The 19212-nt window shown below is 39.4% G+C and overlaps 1 protein-coding gene across 2 annotated transcripts; it reads right to left on the minus strand.

Annotated features, from left to right (window-relative positions):
• Nucleotides 1-558: 558 nt before the first annotated feature.
• On the minus strand, nt 559-19105 carry trappc13 (trafficking protein particle complex subunit 13). Of its 2 annotated transcripts, XM_060909038.1 has the most exons (13): nt 19030-19105; nt 18113-18181; nt 11659-11758; nt 10753-10837; nt 10544-10671; nt 8251-8323; nt 7352-7396; nt 6338-6355; nt 3781-3914; nt 3274-3472; nt 2861-2961; nt 2502-2649; nt 559-1704 (listed from the first exon to the last, which is right to left on the minus strand). In XM_060909038.1, the coding sequence occupies exons 1-13, from the start codon at nt 19103-19105 to the stop codon at nt 1597-1599; spliced, it is 1284 nt and encodes a 427-aa protein (XP_060765021.1). In that variant the 3' UTR covers nt 559-1596. The 2 variants fall into 2 exon arrangements, with proteins under 2 accessions (XP_060765021.1, XP_060765022.1); XM_060909039.1 differs by lacking the exons at nt 10544-10671; nt 10753-10837 and having other exon boundaries at nt 19030-19089.
• Between the last annotated feature and the right edge of the window lie 107 nt (nt 19106-19212).

Here is a 19212-nt window from a genome sequence, read left to right on the forward strand (position 1 = left end):
TGAAACCTTTCTTACGGCCTCTCAATATTACAAGCTACCGACCCGTGCATGGATTTACTTTGCATTTTCTACTCCTTTAATCTTTGTTTCTTAAACTTTCTTTCATTTTAAACTAGTGTCACTTTTTCTTGCTTTTTCCACTTTCTCTTTTTTCTTTCTCTTTGTAAACACTGAATATTTCCTCTATAGAATTCTGATCTGGGTTTGTCTTGTCTTGTTCAGGACATTTCTCTTCTCATCCTCACTCGTGCCCTCAGTGTTCGGTCCAGCCAGAGCGGTGTGTTAATGTCACGGTGTTCGCGAGTCCATTTTTCTGCCCTTTCTGTTCATTTCAGGGTCAATAAGACCTCGTGTGGATGTTTACAGGACTCGGTGTACATGATATTAGATTTACTGGACTCTCAGCAGCTGTTTGTTCCACAGAGACGACATGAGGAACTTTATTGTCTCTTTACAATCTGATTTATTCTGCTGCTCTAGAACCACCACCCCAGTGTGAGAGTTCCTCTTTAAACAGAACAACAGACAGACAGACAGATACTCATAGGTGAATAAAAATGATGTGAAATTACTGTTGAATTTATTGTGCATTTCTTCACCAACAACCAAACGAATGAAAGTGTGATTAAATATGCATTATTAATTATTCCTCATTAATCCTGTGCCATGTTCTATATGGATTTACAGAAGCTCATGTTACTTGTGAAAGTTTTATGTATTTACACTTTAACACAGAAATTTGCTGCTCATCAAAAGTTTGGGAACACACACAGTGCTTCAGAACGCTTTACACTCATCATCTTGTAATTTTAATTTTACTTTCGTATTCTGGATTAAAGGTGCAGTGTGGAACATTAAAATAATTTCTAGACAGAAACAGAATTTCAAGTAACTCAAACTCTGACATCATTGTCATGTAGCGCACGTGGTTAGTTCCTACATTCCACACTTCCATTAATATTTTTTCCCGCCCTGAAATGAATTCAGTCCCGCCCAATTCTTGTTGTAGCATATGGAGTTCGAACACAGGGGGTGGGGCTAGTTGGAATGCATCTCATTAGTGTTTTTTTGTATAACAGCTGCAGTTCACCTGAGAGGCAGCAGAGGGCAGTAAACATTACAAACAGCTGCTTTAAAGTCGATCAAAGAGGAAAACAATATCAGGTGACTATTGACAATAATTTAAAAATAAGCTCTGCTTCTCTCTCTCTCTCTCTCTCTCTCCCCCTCACTCTTGTAGAACATCACCGTGGTTTATAGGCAGAAGTTTTGATCTGACTCGACCGGGTGAGACTGTGTTTACGATCAGTAAAAACCACACCCTGTTGAGGAATGTCAGAAACAGTACAGGTGTGTGTGTGTGTGTGTGTGTGTCCCTAAACGTTTGATGAGCTGGATATGAATGGGTTATTTCTCTGTACAGAAGTCTGCTGTTGGCTCGGAGTTCACTCTTTATTAATATTCACACACTTAAAAGCAGAACACAGCTTTAAAAGCACACACTTTAAAAGAAGGTCGTCAGCTGATCGTGTAAAAAGTGGTGATGCGGTTGGTCCATGGAGGTGCAGATTACCCATACAGGAAGTGGGAGGAGCCTCAGGTCTCAGGGCTCAGGTAAGGACACACCACACACACCTGTGCAATGTCATCGTACTCATATGTCCGTTTCAGGAAGGTGTCTGTGAGCCTCAGGCCCGAGATACTCTGAAACACAAACGTTACAGGAAATTTAAAAAAACAAAACACACAAATTCATAAAATTATTTTAAACATGACGCATTGAATAGATCAACAGCCTGAGCAGTCACATGACCACTCTTATTAAACATAAGACGTGCGTGCTGCAGTGTGTTTAATATCTCACACGGTGGGAAATACATCTGAATACTGATTTAAATTTATTCAAATTAATGTAAATTTATTCACCCATTGTAGACATTTAACATTTACACACCAGCTAATGCAGTGAACCTTTACTGTTAAACTGAGTGAGTGATCGCACTAACAGGTTAGTGTGAGGCATTAGATAAGTCATAAACTGTGGGTGCGAGACAGTAAAAGTGAGTGACAGAGTTACTGTTATCAACTTGAGGTTGATTATTTTCCTATAACGGCATGTTCCTATGGGTTTTATTCCTCTTACACCACATCACAGAACGTCACTATTTATCCATTTATAGTTACATTAAAGAAGATCAGAAAAAGCAGCCCGTCACGTTCCTGAGAAACCACAAAGAAGCAGAAGAAGAAGAGTAAACTCCTCTGTCCTGGAGATGTTCCACAGCACTGACACTGGAGACTCCTTCCAGAAATGTTACATAAACACATTTCTCCTGACAGAGGTTATGGACACGCCCCTATGAATGAGCTGTTACTATAGAAACGAGTGTGTTAATATAAATAACCCTGTGATGTGCAGCTGCAGTGCAGTCAGGGCTGCTGTGATGGAGAACTGATCCCCAGCTGGTGACCGAGAGTCAGTCAGAGTGTTCCTTCAGTACCTGCAGTCCCTGTACAGAGCACAGCAGCTGCAGTGGGATGGACAGCGACGCACTGGGACCCAGTTTCCCCAGCTGCCTGCCTGAAACTCCACACCAGTGCACTGACCGAGTGTTACACATCTCCAGGAGCAGGTCCATGGTGCGCTCGCTGAGACCACACACACACACGCTTTTATCAATATTTAATAAATAAGCAACTGCATTTAAAATCCAAATATTTTTAGAAGTAGTTCATATAAATGACATGTATTCACACACACACACACACACACACACACACACACACACACACACACACACACACACAGACAGACAGACAGAGACCGAGAGAGAGAGAGAGAGAGCTCCTGTGTTTATACCTGCAGTTTGTGATTTTACAGATGATGTCGAACGGCTCCTCGATGTTCACGGTGTCTGGAACGAGCTCCAGCGAGAGCCGAACATCTCCATAACCTGGAGCCTGGAGAAGGACCAAGTAAACACAACACTTCTGTATTTGTTTACACCACTGTAAAACTATAAACAGGAAGTGACCTGCGATGATGGAGTCATCATGTTTAATGCCACACCCTGTGAGCCAATCAGTTCCACACATGACTTTCACAGCTGTACCAAACCCGAGTGGTCCACAGACCAGATGTGTGGACCACACCCAGGTCCTAAACCCTGCTTTCACCCATAACCGAGGACCCCGAACTCTCAGGCTACAGCGCTGTCGGCACCGCCCTCCCTCCCAGGCCACCTGTAGAGGATCGGGTTGTTTGGACCGTACCATTCTCTGCAGCTGGCTGGTCTGTAAGCGTCCTCGTTCGCCCAGGTTGGTCTTCCATACGATGTCCAGTTTGCCGATGACAGTGACCCCTTTAATGACCCCCGCCTTCTCTGCGAACTCCGGCTTGGGTTTCAGACAGTACAGGTACTGCCGCGTGTCCATGGGCTGCAGGTACGACATCTTCCCAAACGTCGACTCACTACAGAGAAGAAGAAAAACAAACCAAACTCTCAGTATTTGAGACGTGATAAATCTTAAATCTACATTTTTTTGGTAAAAATTTAGCTTTTGCTGAAAAAGTAAAAATATGAAAATTTGAGATTTTTTTTTACATTTCTGTTAAACTGTAACACTTTTGATTAACATGTATAAAAACATAACACTCTGCTATACCAACTACAGACCCCAGCATTTTGGTTAAAGCTAGTGAATTCATTCCCTTCAGCTCCTTTACAGCCCTGAACACTGTGTGTGCGCATGTGTGTGTGTGTGCTGTAAGGAGTTTACCGCTCCTCTCCCGAGGACACTGCGTTCAGTTCGGTGACGTTGTACATCATGGAAGGTTCCAGAGACACTTTTTCCATGAACATGGGTGAGGTGGTGATGTTCTGGATCTGAGCCTCCAGGAAAACCTCGTCAGTCTGCAGGTTCAGAACCGGTCTTAAGAGTGTTTATACAGCGACAGCAATCGCAGCTCGTTTATTCGGGCTTTGTCGGAGTGTGAGTGTTGGGTTCGAGCCTCAACAGCGCCATGTTCTCAGGTGTGACAAACACACAAAATTAAAAAAAAAAATCTACTCGCCTGAAAATGATGTTTCCCGAACAGCAGAAATGGACATTTTCAGGTAAGATGTTTTTTTTTTATCCCCATTCCCTGACTTATGGAGGTCAACACACTCCTCCCTCATTGGGTTTGTGTCTCTCTCATCTTTCCCATGTTGATGTTGAGGGAATTTGGCCTCTGTGTCACGTCATATTTGTTCCCCAGTTAATCAGGAAGTCATAGATTACAGCATGAAAGTTCCTACACACTCCGATCAACTCTCACATGTTCAATTTAAATGGAAACATGCTTCAGGTACATCGTGTTCATCATCATTTCCAGGGGTGCCAATAATAGTAACGTATTTTTGTTGAAAATATATTTCATGATGAGGGATTTGTTTTTCTCTGAATTATTCCTTATTTCAATTAAAGGTTGGATTTTTCTTATTTTTTTCAGCGTGAAATGAAGCGACTTTGCCAAAACATGGATTTTTTTTCTAACCCTTTTCAGTGATCTTCAAAAGGGGAGGGGGGCTAATAATTGTGGAACACCCTGTATATTCTTAATTTATGAATTTTAAAAAGCCAATAAAATGAAGCTCCAGCCCGAATAAAGCAGCTGTTGATATGAGAGCAGTGCGTTAGGAGAAACACCGTGAACACAGATTCCCAGCTCGGGTTAGTTCATGCCTGCGAACGATTTAAAGTCTGGAGATGAACCGGGGGGTGGGGGTGGGGTGGGGGGGGAATCAGACCTTTGAAAGGATCGTTATTATTTCAGAATAAAGCACAATGTCCATGCCAAGCTTAAAGCTTCCCCCAAATTCATTCAACTCCCACATTCCCTCAGAATCATACACTAATCTGAAACAGGAAGCTGAGAACGTCTGTGTGTAGAACTGTAATAACGCCGAGCCGCATTCAGAGCTGCAGTGAGGAGTTAAAACTCAAGTCACACATCAGCACTCAGACGTAATGACTGATGAGGTCCAGCGCCACCGTCTGAGAGAAAAACAAAATGGTGGCACGTTACTAAACCAACCGAGGACAAAATAAAAACTCTCCTTGAAAACCAGACACCCCCCCCCCCCCCCCCAAAAAAAAGCAACAAAATACAGAATAAAAGTATTTGATGGTAAGAACGTAGCTTTTTTTATTTTTCAAGAATTATCGCATTTTTCACGAATTGCTCCTGTCATTTCGCCGGTTTGTTGACATTCTAAGCGGAAATGATTTTGTCGGACGTTTTGTATAAAATTTTTATCAAATTTGCAAAAAATAAAAAATGCTCCATTTCTCAAAATCCAGTGAATGTGGATAGAATAGAACAGTTATTCCACTCAATCTCAGTGCTACGCACCTCACTGGCTCCCAGCTCATGTACGACTTGATTTTGTGGAATAACTGTTCAATTAATAAATATGATGGACTTCATCGTTCATCTTAATCAGAGACGCTGCTGTTCTGGAGGAGTGAGTGAGTGTTTTCTGGATAAAATGATGAATGACGTTAACGTTTCTCTGTAGCAGATGATCACTCGCTCAGATTATCCAGAACACCACATCGGATTGTTTATTTATTTCACTCCATTTGAATTAAAGTGTGATATAAATCACCTACAGTCCCACACATTACGATTAGATGACTTTGGTTTCGTCTCTCATGGCTTCATGGACTGTTTTCAGGATCAGAGCTGTGTGTGTGTGTGTGTGTAAAGCCAGTGTTCTGGACATTACTGAAAATCTCAGATGTTTCTCCTTGAGGAAATGGAGGTGTGACCTACACACCGGCGAGTTTAATCAGCTAAAGCTGGCGCTCAGTAAACCACCTGAATCAGCCGCGTAACCTGACTCTGAACACCACGCACTCTCCTCACGGAAACCCTGACGTGACTAAATCAGACTCTGAATGCGGCTCAACGTGCAGATTTTCTGCTTAAAATGAAAAATAACAGGAAGCAGTAAGACAGGCGTGGTTATTATTTCCTGTGTCACACTCAGATCTGATTTGCACTCAAACACTCGAGAGATTCAGCAAAAGCAGTGAGAGGAGATGAAAAAGGGAAAACAACTAAAAATAAACAAACCTCATGGCATTTCTGTCAGCGTGGGGTTTTTCAGTCGGTTTTTCCTCCCTGTTGTTCTCTTTATTACTTTTTTATTCCAAAATGTGCTTTTTAATTTGTTTTCCCTTTTTTTAAGCTCTGGTTATTTTATTGGCTCCACAGAGGAAAAGAAAGGACAGAAACAAAAACAGGGCTGCAGAAAGAAAGTGTACAATGAGAAGGGAAAGGAATTACCACAGAACTGAGGTCACTCTAATGGAGAAAATAAAAAACACAAAATGATTAGAAATGTGAAATGTGTGTTAAAGAAAATACAAATGTTCTCTAAGCACACGGGACAAAATTATTGTGTGATAAACAGCACTAACATGCGAATAAAAACCCACTACAAAGCAAAAAACACAAAAATGGATGGATATTTTATAAACTGTGGATTAATGATATAAAGAAGAGAAAACGTATGGAATGTGTAGCAGGAGAAGCGCTAATGAGCTCATGAATAAACATGGTGTGAGTCGACCTGTCACAGTTATTACAATCATCACTTCAGTCCAATTACTCCAGCTGATCCGGTCGGGTTTTTTCCAGGTGAACTGATCCGATCAGTCAGACGGAGCTGTAATCTTAATCTTCTGCATAAAGTTCTTAAGGCTTCCTAAGTATTCTAGATGGAAACCCTAATCCTGAGTTCACACTAGAAACTGTCACCGTTGTTCATCTTCTACATACGACACGGAGCTGCGACGCCACAGACGTTTCACTGGTGATTTTCTCAATCCTGTGTAAATCAAAGCTGAAAAGACGTGACACCTCAAACCCAAATGTTTATCTGGAATGATTCCTGAAAGGAGCAGAGATCACTGAGGGCTCTGTGTGGCCACGCCCACAAGAGATAACCTACACACGACACGTGAAACTCATCACCAGTGGGTGTGAGCGTAGTCTTACTGAGCGATCCCACCAGGTTCTAGACTCAATCGGACCTTGTTTACTGTTCAGTAAAGACTTTTTAACCTTCTGTTTTGGTTTATTTTCTGTTTAAAATGTTCTCAGAGTGTAAAAGTCAGACAGAAGTGGAGCGGACCACATCTCTACACTGTCTGTTAGTGTGGAGCTGTAAGTGTGTTACTACATGGTTATTACACTTACTGTGTGAGACAGTTAATTGTAATAAAGGTGACAGGATGAGGTCGTTAAAATTAAACACTTAACGAAAAGGGATAAACAGGTAAATAAACAGAACCTCACCTCCGCATTGTAGAACTTGGTTTTCACATCCAGAGGCTTGAGAACCTGATTTAAAACAGAGTTCAGACTGAAGGAGGAGTAATCCATAAAACTCTCTCTCACACACACACACACACACTTATCACAGAGATTTATTAATAATAATAATAATGATAATCATCATCAGAGTCCGCGGTGTTGTCTGATCTGATGTGTGAGTGTTACACAGTGACTCGGTGAGAACCTTCTCCAGCTCGGATGTTAATTGTGTTGCTCTGATAACACTAACATGCCACATTGTTTGAAGGCCACGCCCCTTAACCCTTTCATGTGTAAATTATTTTAAAAACAAAACCAGATTGTTTTTACTCCAGATCCCACAAATCCAATTTATACTTTATTTATATCTACTGATTTATTTATAATGTAATTGAAAGTGTGTGTGTGTGTGTGTGTGTGTGTGTGTGTGTGTGTGTGTGTTTTAGCTGCGTGTGCTTTACATGTCATTTTTAACTCAAGAGCTTTAGCTAAAATATTACTCTAAAGCAGATTAGTTTTTAAAGAACACACACACACACACACACACACACACACACACACACACACACACACACACAGAGATGCACTTCTTGCTTGTTAGTCTCAGTAAAGGAGGCGTGGCTTCTGCACGTCACTTCCAGTGAAGGAGGCAAAGACACCCACTCGTCAAATCGAGTCGAGGGTGAAATAAATTTATTCGGGATAAAATTAGTTCATATGTTTAAAGTCTTTAATTTTCTGTAAAGTTCTTAAAAGCATGATACAAATAACCTGATTCATTCACTTGACAGATGCAGGATGAAGAACACGACACCGTGATCTACTGAAACACCTGAATTCTGAATATTAATAAAGACAGACACACACACACACACACACACCTGGAACTTAAAAAACTTCCTAAAGTACAGTTTGTCTCCGGTCTGAGTGGTGTAGCTGACGGCACACACCAGGCTGCAAATACACACACACACACACACACACACACACACACACACACACACAGCGTTCAGTGAAAAGACAATTTCAGTTAGATTATTTTGTATGTATAGTACATTTATTACCATTTAATTAACAACTAAACTCAACTCTAAAACCCCGACTCTGTAAAAGTCTGAACGCTGTTTAAAACAAATAAAAACAGAATGCAGTGATTTGCAAATCCTTTTTGGCTAATATTCAATTAAGTACACTACAAAGACAAGATATTTAATGTTCAAACTGAAACTTTATTGTATTTCTTAAATTAATTTGATTCCCACAACACGTTCCAAATAAACTGGGACAGGGACAACAAAAACAGGGAAAGTTGTGGAATGATTGCAACAGAAATCTCTGTACAGAGGGAGCAAAGCCTAAAACCAACAATGAACACCTGTGACCTTCGACCCCTCAGGCGGCACTGCATTAAAACCCCACATGACTGTATAAAGGACGTGACTACACGGGCTCAGGAACACTCCAGAAAACTGTCATCAGTAAACACAGTTCATCGCTGCAGCTCCCATGCAGAGGGAAAGCCGAATATCAACATCATCCAGAAACGCTGGTGAATTCTCTGGGCCCGAGCTCATCTGAGACGAACTGAGGCAGGGTGGGAACGAGTGCTGGGGTCTGATGAGTCCACATTTCACACTGTTTTTGGAAATCAGGGATGCCGTGTCCTCTGGGCAAAAGAAGAATTAAAGGCCCATCCAGACTGCTACCAGCACAGAGTTCAAAGGTCAGCATCTGTGATGGTGTGGAGGCGTGTTAGTGACCATGGCAGGGGGAACTTGCACATCTGTGAAGGCTCCATTAGTGCGGAAAGGTTCATACAGGTTCTGGAGCGGCATGCTGCCTTACAGACGACATCTTTTTCAGGGATGTCCGGTTTATTCCAGAGAGACGACACCAAGCCACATTCTGTACGAGTTACAGCAGCGTGGCTTCATAGAAAGAGTGCAGGTGCTAAACTGGCCTGCCTGCCTCCCATTGAATATGTGGTGCATTATGAAGCACAAAATACGACAACAGAGACCCAAACTGTTGAGCAACTGAAGTCGTATATCGAGCAAGAACGGGAAAGAATTTCACTTTCAAACCTTCAGCAGTTCGTACCTCAGTTCACACACACTGAGTGTTAAAAGAAAAGGGGATGTAACACAGCGGTAAACACGCCCCGTCACAACTTATCTGGAATGTGTTGCAGGCATCAAACTCATCATCTCATTATCTGTAGCCGCTTTATCCTGTTCTACAGGGTCGCAGGCGAGCTGGATTCTATCCCAGCTGACTACGGGCGAAAGGCGGGGTTCACCCTGGACAAGTCGCCAGGTCATCACAGGGCTGACACATAGACACAGACAACCATTCACACTCACATTCACACCTACGCTCAATTTAGAGTCACCAGTTAACCTAACCTGCATGTCTTTGGACTGTGGGGGAAACCGGAGCACCCGGAGGAAACCCACGCGGACACGGGGAGAACATGCAAACTCCACACAGAAAGGCCCTCGCCGGCCACGGGGCTCGAACCCAGGACCTTCTTGCTGTGAGGCGACAGCACTAACCACTACACCACCGTGCTGCCCGGCATCAAACTCGTTTACAAAAAACAATAAAGTTTATCATTTGAATATTAAATATCTTGTCTTCATATTGAACTCAGTTGGGTCAAAAAGGACCTGCAGATCATTGCATTCTGCTTTTATTTATGTTTTAAACAGCGTCCTGACTGTTCCGGAATCAGGGTTGTATTTTCTTCCAGCAGGGTCCAAACATTTTTTCTGACAGAAGAGTTTACACTTCCTCTTTGTGGTTTCTCAGTAATATGATGTCACAAGCTGTAATTATTTTGTATATTCTGTAACGTCAATGACAAGAGGAACTATAACAGGATAAACATTAAAAAGTATGACGTATTGTTCTTTAATAATAAAAAAATTGCAATAGTTATTAAACTGCTGTGGTGTGAGAGGAATAAAACACTCGGGTACATGCTGTTATGGGAAAATAATCAACTCCGGATTTTCTGATGATGTAGCCTAAGTGTATTTTTGATTTGCTCTGAGAAACAGAGACGCTGTATTTAGTAATGAAGGAAATAAATTCAGCAGTCAGGTGTTTGGACCCTGCGTGTAGAGTGTCTATCTACACAGCTTTATTCACAGTGAGATCTCGAGGTCTTACATGTGTGTCCCGATCTCTTTGACCTCGTGGTGGATGACGTCGTCGATGCAGCACTCGGGTTTGAGCTCAGACACAGTGGAGTTTGACGCAGAAAGGTTTAATCTCTGAGAGCTGGTCTGGAGGTCGGCCTGGGGGGGAGGGGGGGGGAGTAAAACACACAACCTCTCTCTCACCTCCACATGGTGTTTGACTCAGCAGTGCACCTTTACCTTCACTAGAATGTCCTTCACCACCTGAGTGCTGTCGTTGTGAACGCTGATATAACTGGAGAACGTCTCACCCAGGAATATATTTCTGTACAACAAACACAAACAGCGTGCTGTTTTTCATTATTATTATTATTATTATTAGGTTCCTTTGTAGATCAGAAATAGAGCAGTTACTCTGCTGAGATGTGGGATTTCCCATCCACCCTCTGGATATTCATTCCTGAGTACAGTGTCACCCCACAACACTACCTCTCTTCTCTCTTTCTTAAAGTTAATGATTGCAGCTTGTCATGTTACTGAGAGAAACCATAAAGAAGACGAAGTGTAAACTCCTCCGTGCTGAAGATCTCCGAGATCTTACAGTTCCAGCTTCACCTCTGACTGATACACAGCGCTCACACTGGAGACTCCTTCAGAAACGGTACAACCATCTCACAGTGTTTATTAATCCGTTATTATCAGTGGAGCATCTGCTGGACACGCCCCTGTGAATGAGCTGTTACTGTGGAAACCATAACGTATCAGAATGAGCACATTAATGTAAACCTGCACTCCTGTCAGAGCTGCTGTTATAGAGAATTAATCAACACCCTGGCAGCAGCGCTGTAGGATAATGTGTAAGGTGGTGTAACTCAGTGGCTCTGACAGCACGGTGAGGATTTTAATCTTTAATGCGATTCTGAGAGCAGAAATATTCAGTGTAAAATCTACTCGAGTTTTAAAGTAAATAATAAAACTGGGTGAAATGTGATTTACGTCAGTGTTCCAGACCGTGATATTAAACTCCAGGAGTCGTCATCAATATCAGGTTTGGAAATCCCTCAGTCATATCCAGCCTGACCTCCTGAGTCAAAACTCCGCCTCCTGAACAACAGCAGACTGAAACATGACGAAAAACATTTTTACCCAAAATTCTGTGGCAGTGTGAGCATCTCCCCGAGCATCAGAGTCTCCGCCCCCTTTATAGTTGATGGGTCCTCCCTCATGAGCCGACCGAACAGATCACCTGCAAAAAACCACACACAGGTGTAGGATTAACCGCGCTGGGTCTCCTCTCACTTTCGGTTGACTGTATTTTCTTTTTTAAAGAATGCTTGTTTAGAAAAGTCAGGAACAATTACATCAGTTGACCTGAAACTGGATCAAATCCTTCTGCATGGAGAACAGGAGTTTAATTTCTAAACTTATTTTAGATTTTATCCCATTTTAATTTCATTTGTTTAGACATTTTTTTACACCAATCATTCACCTTAAAGAAAAAGAAAATAAGTGACTTTATGTTTAAAGGAACAGATATTATCATCATCATCATTATATTTTATTAACTTTAAAAAGGAACTGTGAAAGAAGAATGTTGTACATATTTTCAGTGCAGTGGAAAAATATATATATTTGTAATAATTAATTACTCAAATAAAAAAATAATATTAAAGGTCTGGCTTTAATGGGTGTGGTATTTATTTCTTGTCTTCCTGTCATCGTAATCTCCTGGTTCACGCTGATTTATAGAGAGGAATCTGCTCCACTCCGTCACTCGAACCCCTCATATAAATAGAAGTTCAGAGAAGTGTCAGAATGATGTACAGTTCTGGAGCACAGTCCCGAACAGAGCGGGGTTGAGTTCCTGAGCGCCAGCACACAAGAAAACAAACAGTATTAACCCCTCACCAGACAGTTAACCCCTTGCTGGAGTATTAAACCCTTGCTGATCTGCTGCTGGAGTTTATTTTAGACTGAAGTCATAGCAGAGATTTTACTGCAGCTCCACAAACATACTTTAATTAGTTTAACTGCTGCTTAAAGAGCCAACAGATAAACACCTCAGTGCTGCGGACGGGGGATAATAAAATTCACTCTACATGGATCACCAACTGCAAAGTATTCATTAAGCTGAACGGGACACCGGAGGAAGTGAGAGTTCTGGTCATGCGGAACATCGAGGACTTGGACAAATACCAGTGATGGCTATCGGGACTGTACGGTAATCAATACCGACGTGACACTACACCAAACCCAGCCATGACACACACCGAAATAACTCCTTCATCCATCACTCGGAACACTACTCGGCTCACGCAAATGCTTGTTGATTATGAAAACCTGGAACTGAAACCACATGAATTCACTGACCATAAACTATTGGATACAGAAAATGACACAGACCCGGACAATAACTTTTTCTCAACCATTAATGACAGTTGCCACCATTACACAGAGGAACAGTCCAATCAGTCCACTGAGGCTGTGGGGAAATGATCAATAATACACTTCAACAGCAGAAGCATGGACGCTAACTTCAAACACATCAAGAAATACTGAAGTCAGTTTACTCATCCATTCAGCATAATCGCCACCTCAGAGACGTGGACTGACCTGGAGAAAGGAGTGGATTTCCAACTGGCTGGATATGAATTTAATTCTATAAACAGGAAAAATAAAGGTGGAGGAGGAGTGGCGGTGTATGTGGACTGTAATTTGAATTATAAATTAATAGATGGCATGACAGCAGTGATTGATAACTTATTAGAATGTTTAACAATCGAAATTAATATTGAAAAAAGTAGAAATGTATTAATTAGCTGTATATATAGAGCGCCAGAAACTAGTATAGAGGCGTTTAAGGACTGGGTAGAAAAGACGTTTACAGTAGATAATAAAAAAGTTATCTTCATTTGTGGGGATACTAATATTGATCTGCTGAACCCTAATAAGCACAGTATGACTGAGGAATTTATTAATACCATGTACAGTACGAGTCTCCACCCAAAAATTACCAGACCCACCAGAATTACTGACCATAGTGCTACTTTAATAGATAATATATTTACCAATCATATAGATAACATTATAAGTGGAATATTAATCAATGATATTAGTGATCATCTACCAGTTTTTACAATTTATGACTGTAATCATAAGAGAAATGTGACAGACCATAAACTGAAGTATAGAAGAGTGAGGACTGAGGAGGCCATGTTTGCATTAAATAATGATTTATTAATACAAGACTGGGAATCAGTTTATATAGAGAATAGCATTGATGGAGCATATGATAACTTTTTAAGTATATTCAAATTATTATATGATAAAAATTGCCCACTGAAGCAATATAGTACAAAACAAAACTATAATGACCAACCGTGGATTACTAAGGGATTACAAAATGCCTGTAAGAAGAAAAACATTCTATATAGAGAATTTATTAAATTAAGAACCAAAAGAGGCAGAAAATAAATATAAAAAAATATAAAAACAAGTTAATGAGTATCATAAGGAGATGAAGGATTATTATGGTAAATTAATATATAATAAAAATAATATGAAAGGAATATGGAATATATTAAATAGTATTATTAAAGATGGCTCTGGACAAATGCATTACCCTAAATACTTTAATGACAAAGGTATCGAAAATTATAACATGGATGTAGTTGCTAATAGTTTTAATAATTTTTTTGTTAATGTTGGACCAAGATTAGCTCAAAATATCTCTGATCCGGTAACAAATGATGATTGTATTGATAATATTATAAAGAGGAATTCTTGTTCTATGTTTCTTACATATGAGAAGGAAATTATTGATACAGTTAATAAATGTAGTAATAAAATATGCACAGATTGTAATGATATTGATATGAAACTAGTGAAAACTATTATTGGGGGGATTTCTAAACACGGGCGATTGCTCTAAGACAGCGAGGGAGGCTCGGCCTCCTCTAAAAATGATGAACATCGTGTAGGATGAATTGCGCTAGGCTTATGTTATAGCCGACCTTATAACATTGCTATTTCAGATCCAGAATCATAGAAATATATGTGCTCAACCCAACTACAGTGTGAAATCATTCCGTTATAACTTTCCCCAGTTCGCCTAATGTGTGCGTGAGTTTTTCCCCCTCGTGACAGCGCGATGCAGCCCAGCCTCAGTGCACTTCAATGGCATTTGGGAGCTATGCGCTTTTCAATCTCAAAATGCAAGATGATTATTGGACAAATACTGCGAAAACGCCCGCCCACGGACTCCCAGCCTCACAGTGGGAGGGACATGGCAGTTTCCGCGAAAAGACTGGTGATTGGTGAAAGCGGCCGGATATTTTCTTTGATTGACAGCTCGTTTCAAATATAGACAGGCAGCGGTGAATCTCAGTTCAGTTCCATGCGGATTCGCAAGTGCTGTGGTGTATTGTAAGAGATCAGCTTACATTTCGATTTCATTCATTACATACGGTTTCTACCAGCTTTTTTAGTTTGTATATATTTTCATTGTAAATAAAGTGTAAATATAGTGTTGTCAAGTTTGCTATCTTAGTTCCAGAAATTTCGTTTATTTGAGTGACTGAACTTGAACTTGAGGGGGCTAGTCAGCTAGCAAGAAAGCTGCGCATGGATGCCAAGCGTTGCTGATTTAATTTTGGCGAAGCCATTTGCCAGTCTTCCTTTCGAGGAAAAAATTAAAGAGCAGGGTAGACCAACGCCTCAAATTGACTTGGTGAAAAAGGTAGGGAATAATACTCGTTCCTTTCAGCTCTCCTGGTACGAGAAAGTGAATTGGCCAACAGCAAGTGACCCACATCAACAACAGTAAATAGGCTACTTTAGTAATATGTCATGGATGGACCAAAAATATAGAATCTATTTAAAATGTTTATGCTGAGTATATTATATTGGAATATATATTTTTCTGGATATGAATTAAACACAGCTACAATTTGGAAAACATTTTTAAACAAAAACACAGCCGAGAACATTTCACACTACAGACCTGGATTAAAAGTGAAGGGTTATCAAAATTGTCAATAAAACATTTCTCAGTCAAAATAAGTAAAAAAATAGGGAAAGTGTCATTGAATGAAATGTGTGGCACCCAGCTCTATGTTTGGCTCCCCAAGGTCAGTGCTTGTGCCTATTCCAGAACACTCTGCTGTTACTGCTGAGGTTCCTGACAAAGAGCTGCTTTCAATAATGATCAATTTTTAAACAACATGCCACAATTTTAAAATACAAAATGTTAAAATATACCCCTCCCCCCCAACACCACCATCATGTATATTGGACAGTAGGCTAATGGGCCAAAAGAACCTGTTATTTCACAGTTTGTGACGCTGCCAACAATCAGCCAGATCAGAGGCAAGAGTATGGGCAAAATTGATGTGTTTTTTCTTTTAAAATCTGGAAATATCGTAACCGACCAGCCTCCCCTGTTTGAAAGACTACCAGCCGCCACTGTTTCTAAACCATTAACACACATCTGTAACTTGTCATTTCAAACCGGTACATTTCCAAGCAATTTGAAAATAGCAAAAGTAATTCCATTGTATAAATCTGGGGACAAACACAACTTCACAAACTATAGACCTGTTTCTTTACTTCCTCAATTCTCCAAAATTCTTGAAAAACTATTCAATAACAGATTCAATAAATTCATTGAAAAATACAAACTACTCAGTGATGGTCAATATGGATTTAGAGCAAATAGATCAACAGAGATGGCACTAATGGAATCAGTTGAAGAAATCAGTAACTCTACAGATGATAAGAAACATGTCGCTGGGATATTTATTGATCTTCAAAAAGCTTTTGATACTATTAATCATGATATATTAATTAATAAGATGGAACAGTATGGGATAAGGGGAGTTGTATTAAATTGGATAAAAAGTTATTTGAGCAACAGGACACAATTTGTGAAGTTGGGTGACACTGTGTCAACTCGTTTGAATATTGATTGTGGTGTCCCTCAGGGGTCAGTATTGGGTCCTAAACTGTTTATTCTTTATATAAATTATATGTGCAATGTATCAAAGATATTTAAGATGGTATTATTTGCAGATGACACAAATATGTTTTGTTCTGGAACAAATTTACATGAGTTAGAAAACAATCTCTTCAGAATTGTGCAGATTAAAAAGTTGGTTTGATCGAAATAAATTATCATCATTAAATCTGTCTAAAACAAAAATCATGTTATTTAATAATTATAAAATAAATAGGGCAATAAATGTACAGGTAGATGGTGTTGATATTGAAAGAGTTTCTAATAATAAATTTCTTGGGGTAATAATAGATGATAGAATTAATTGGAAATCGCATATAAAATACATACTAATGAAACTATCAAGAAGCATATCTGTGTTGAGTAAAGCTAAGCACGTCCTGGACTATAATTCACTCCGCATTCTTTACTGTTCCCTGGTTTTACCGTACTTAAATTACTGCTCAGTGGTGTGGGGAAATGCGTATAAATGTTCACTTCATGCAATAACTATACTTCAAAAAAGAGCTATAAGAATAATTTATAGTGCTGGTTACCGAGATCATAATAATTCACTATTCTTACATTGAAAATGTTTAAAATTCAGGGATATTATAGAATATAAAACTGCCTTAATAATGTACAAAGTAAGGAATTATAAAGTACCAAGGAATCTCCAAACAATGTTCTCGGATAGAGAGGGGGGCTATAATTTTAGGGGGAAATTGAAATGTAAAATTCGCAGTGCTAGGACAACGTTAAAAACGTTCAGTATCTCTATTTGTGGAGTAAAGCTATGGAACAGTTTGAATGTGGAGCTCATGAAATGTACAACTGTAAACCAGTTCAAAAAAAGGTATAAGGAACAGATGTTTATGAGGTATAGGGAGGAGGAATTACAATAACATGCTATTGATAATATAAGTGTATATATGTGGGTATGGGTACGTACGGATATATTATATAAAAAGTGAGTATTTGTGTATATATGTATAGTGCATAACTGTATATAATATATAAGCATAATTATGATATGGGTGTCTGTGTACGTATGGATGTGTATAGTTATGTGTATATGTACTGTATATATGTATTGTATGTGTGTATATATGCATAGCATAAGTATCTGTATATATGATTTGATTGATATTATACCATGTTGGTATGTCTTGGTATGTTTTCTTTTTTTTTGTTGATTTTGCTTTCTTTTGTATGTATAGTTTATTATGGTGGAAAGGGACGGTTGATTAGCGGTGGTATAGAGGGTTAGGACTTGATAAGTTATTTACTTCTTCCTAATCCTTTCCGAACATTATTATGTTACTGCCTTGTGGCTACGCTATTCTGTTTATGACGATGTTTTGATGATTGCATTTTTTATTTTTTGTTGGTTTTTATATCTTTACTGTTCGGAATAAAGCAATCAATCAATCAATCCACTACGGTCACATTTACAGAAACTGTGTGTGGATCAGAACACACTCACTCATTCTCAATACTCTCTCTCTGTGTGTGTGTGAGAGAGAGAGAGAGAGAGAGAGAGAGAGAGAGAGACAGAAGACTGATGCAGGATGGAGGTGTGTGTTCTGATGAAGGTTCAGTTTTTACCTGGAAGGTCTCGGTCTTCACACGTCACAGGCATGTTAGTGAACAGTGTGGGTTTCGTCAGACGCATCACTGCCCCAAAACAATAAAACTATTAATAATAATAATAATAATAATAATCATCATCATCATTTACAGGTTAAAAAAATGTACAGGAAAGATGCAAAAAAATGAATAAAAATAGGAATCAAATACAAAAACAGACAAAAGTAAATAAAAATGAAAGAAAAACAAAAAGGTAAATAAAACAAAAACTCACTAAAAATAAATAAATAAACTTTATTAGTGACTGGAATTTAACCAAAAACTCAAAACCAAGTGTACCCTTTGAAAAACTAACTTCAAAAACTAATAATTTAAAAAAATCAGGGAAAAAAAACGTCTATGGCTTCTTATTTAAATTATTTATTAGATTATAAGAAAGTAATTAAACATCAGTTTTTAGTAATGATTCAGTTTTACACAAGAAAGAAGAGAACACTTAACAGTAAATCAGCCTCAGTTTACACTCTCAGCTGAACAGGAAGTAAAAACTGCTAATAAAGCAACAACAACAAAAATAAACCCCCATCTGTAATTAAATTATAAACATTATTTAATTTATGATAAAGATATCCGCATGCAAACGCTCAGTGTTTGTATTTGTCTCAGGCTCGATCGCAAATAACTCCTACATCTCTACACTAGTGCACCACATACAGTAGGAAACACTAGCGCTTAAACCCTACCTAGTGCACTTAAAAATACAATTTGTATTTCGGCCTTACAGCGATGAGCAAGCCAATATTTATCTCGCTAGCATTAGCTTTACTCGGTCTCTTTATAACCCGTACTTTATAAACCCGGACTCGTTTAACGTTTTGACGCAATAAAAATGTGTTAAATATACATTTTATACAGAAAAAAGTTTAAACACGAACCCTTTAGTGCGAGGAGATGCTCCTGTTTAGCCTGATTGACGTCCATTTTGTCTAACAGTTGACCTTTCACCTGCATGATCAGCTGACTACGGCAGGAGAAGAGGAACAAACCGCGTGTTGGATAAAACAGGAGCCGCGGAGCTATTTGTGTAAGATGTTTAGGAAGTTGTACTTCTCTTAGAT

Source organism: Neoarius graeffei, chromosome 25, assembly GCF_027579695.1.
Source record: "Neoarius graeffei isolate fNeoGra1 chromosome 25, fNeoGra1.pri, whole genome shotgun sequence".
NCBI classification, from domain to species: domain Eukaryota; kingdom Metazoa; phylum Chordata; class Actinopteri; order Siluriformes; family Ariidae; genus Neoarius; species Neoarius graeffei.

Excerpts from the sequence above, each read along its gene's own strand:
- trappc13 (XM_060909038.1), bottom strand. The coding sequence starts at position 19,105 with ATGCAGGTGAAAGGTCAACTGTTAGACAAAATGGACGTCAATCAGGCT. Across the intron at positions 8,324-10,543 it reads AAAGAGATCGGGACACACAT|CCTGGTGTGTGCCGTCAGCT; the intron begins GTAAGACCTCGA and ends GTGTATTTGCAG. Across the intron at positions 2,962-3,273 it reads CCAGCCAGCTGCAGAGAATG|GCTCCAGGTTATGGAGATGT; the intron begins GTACGGTCCAAA and ends GTCCTTCTCCAG.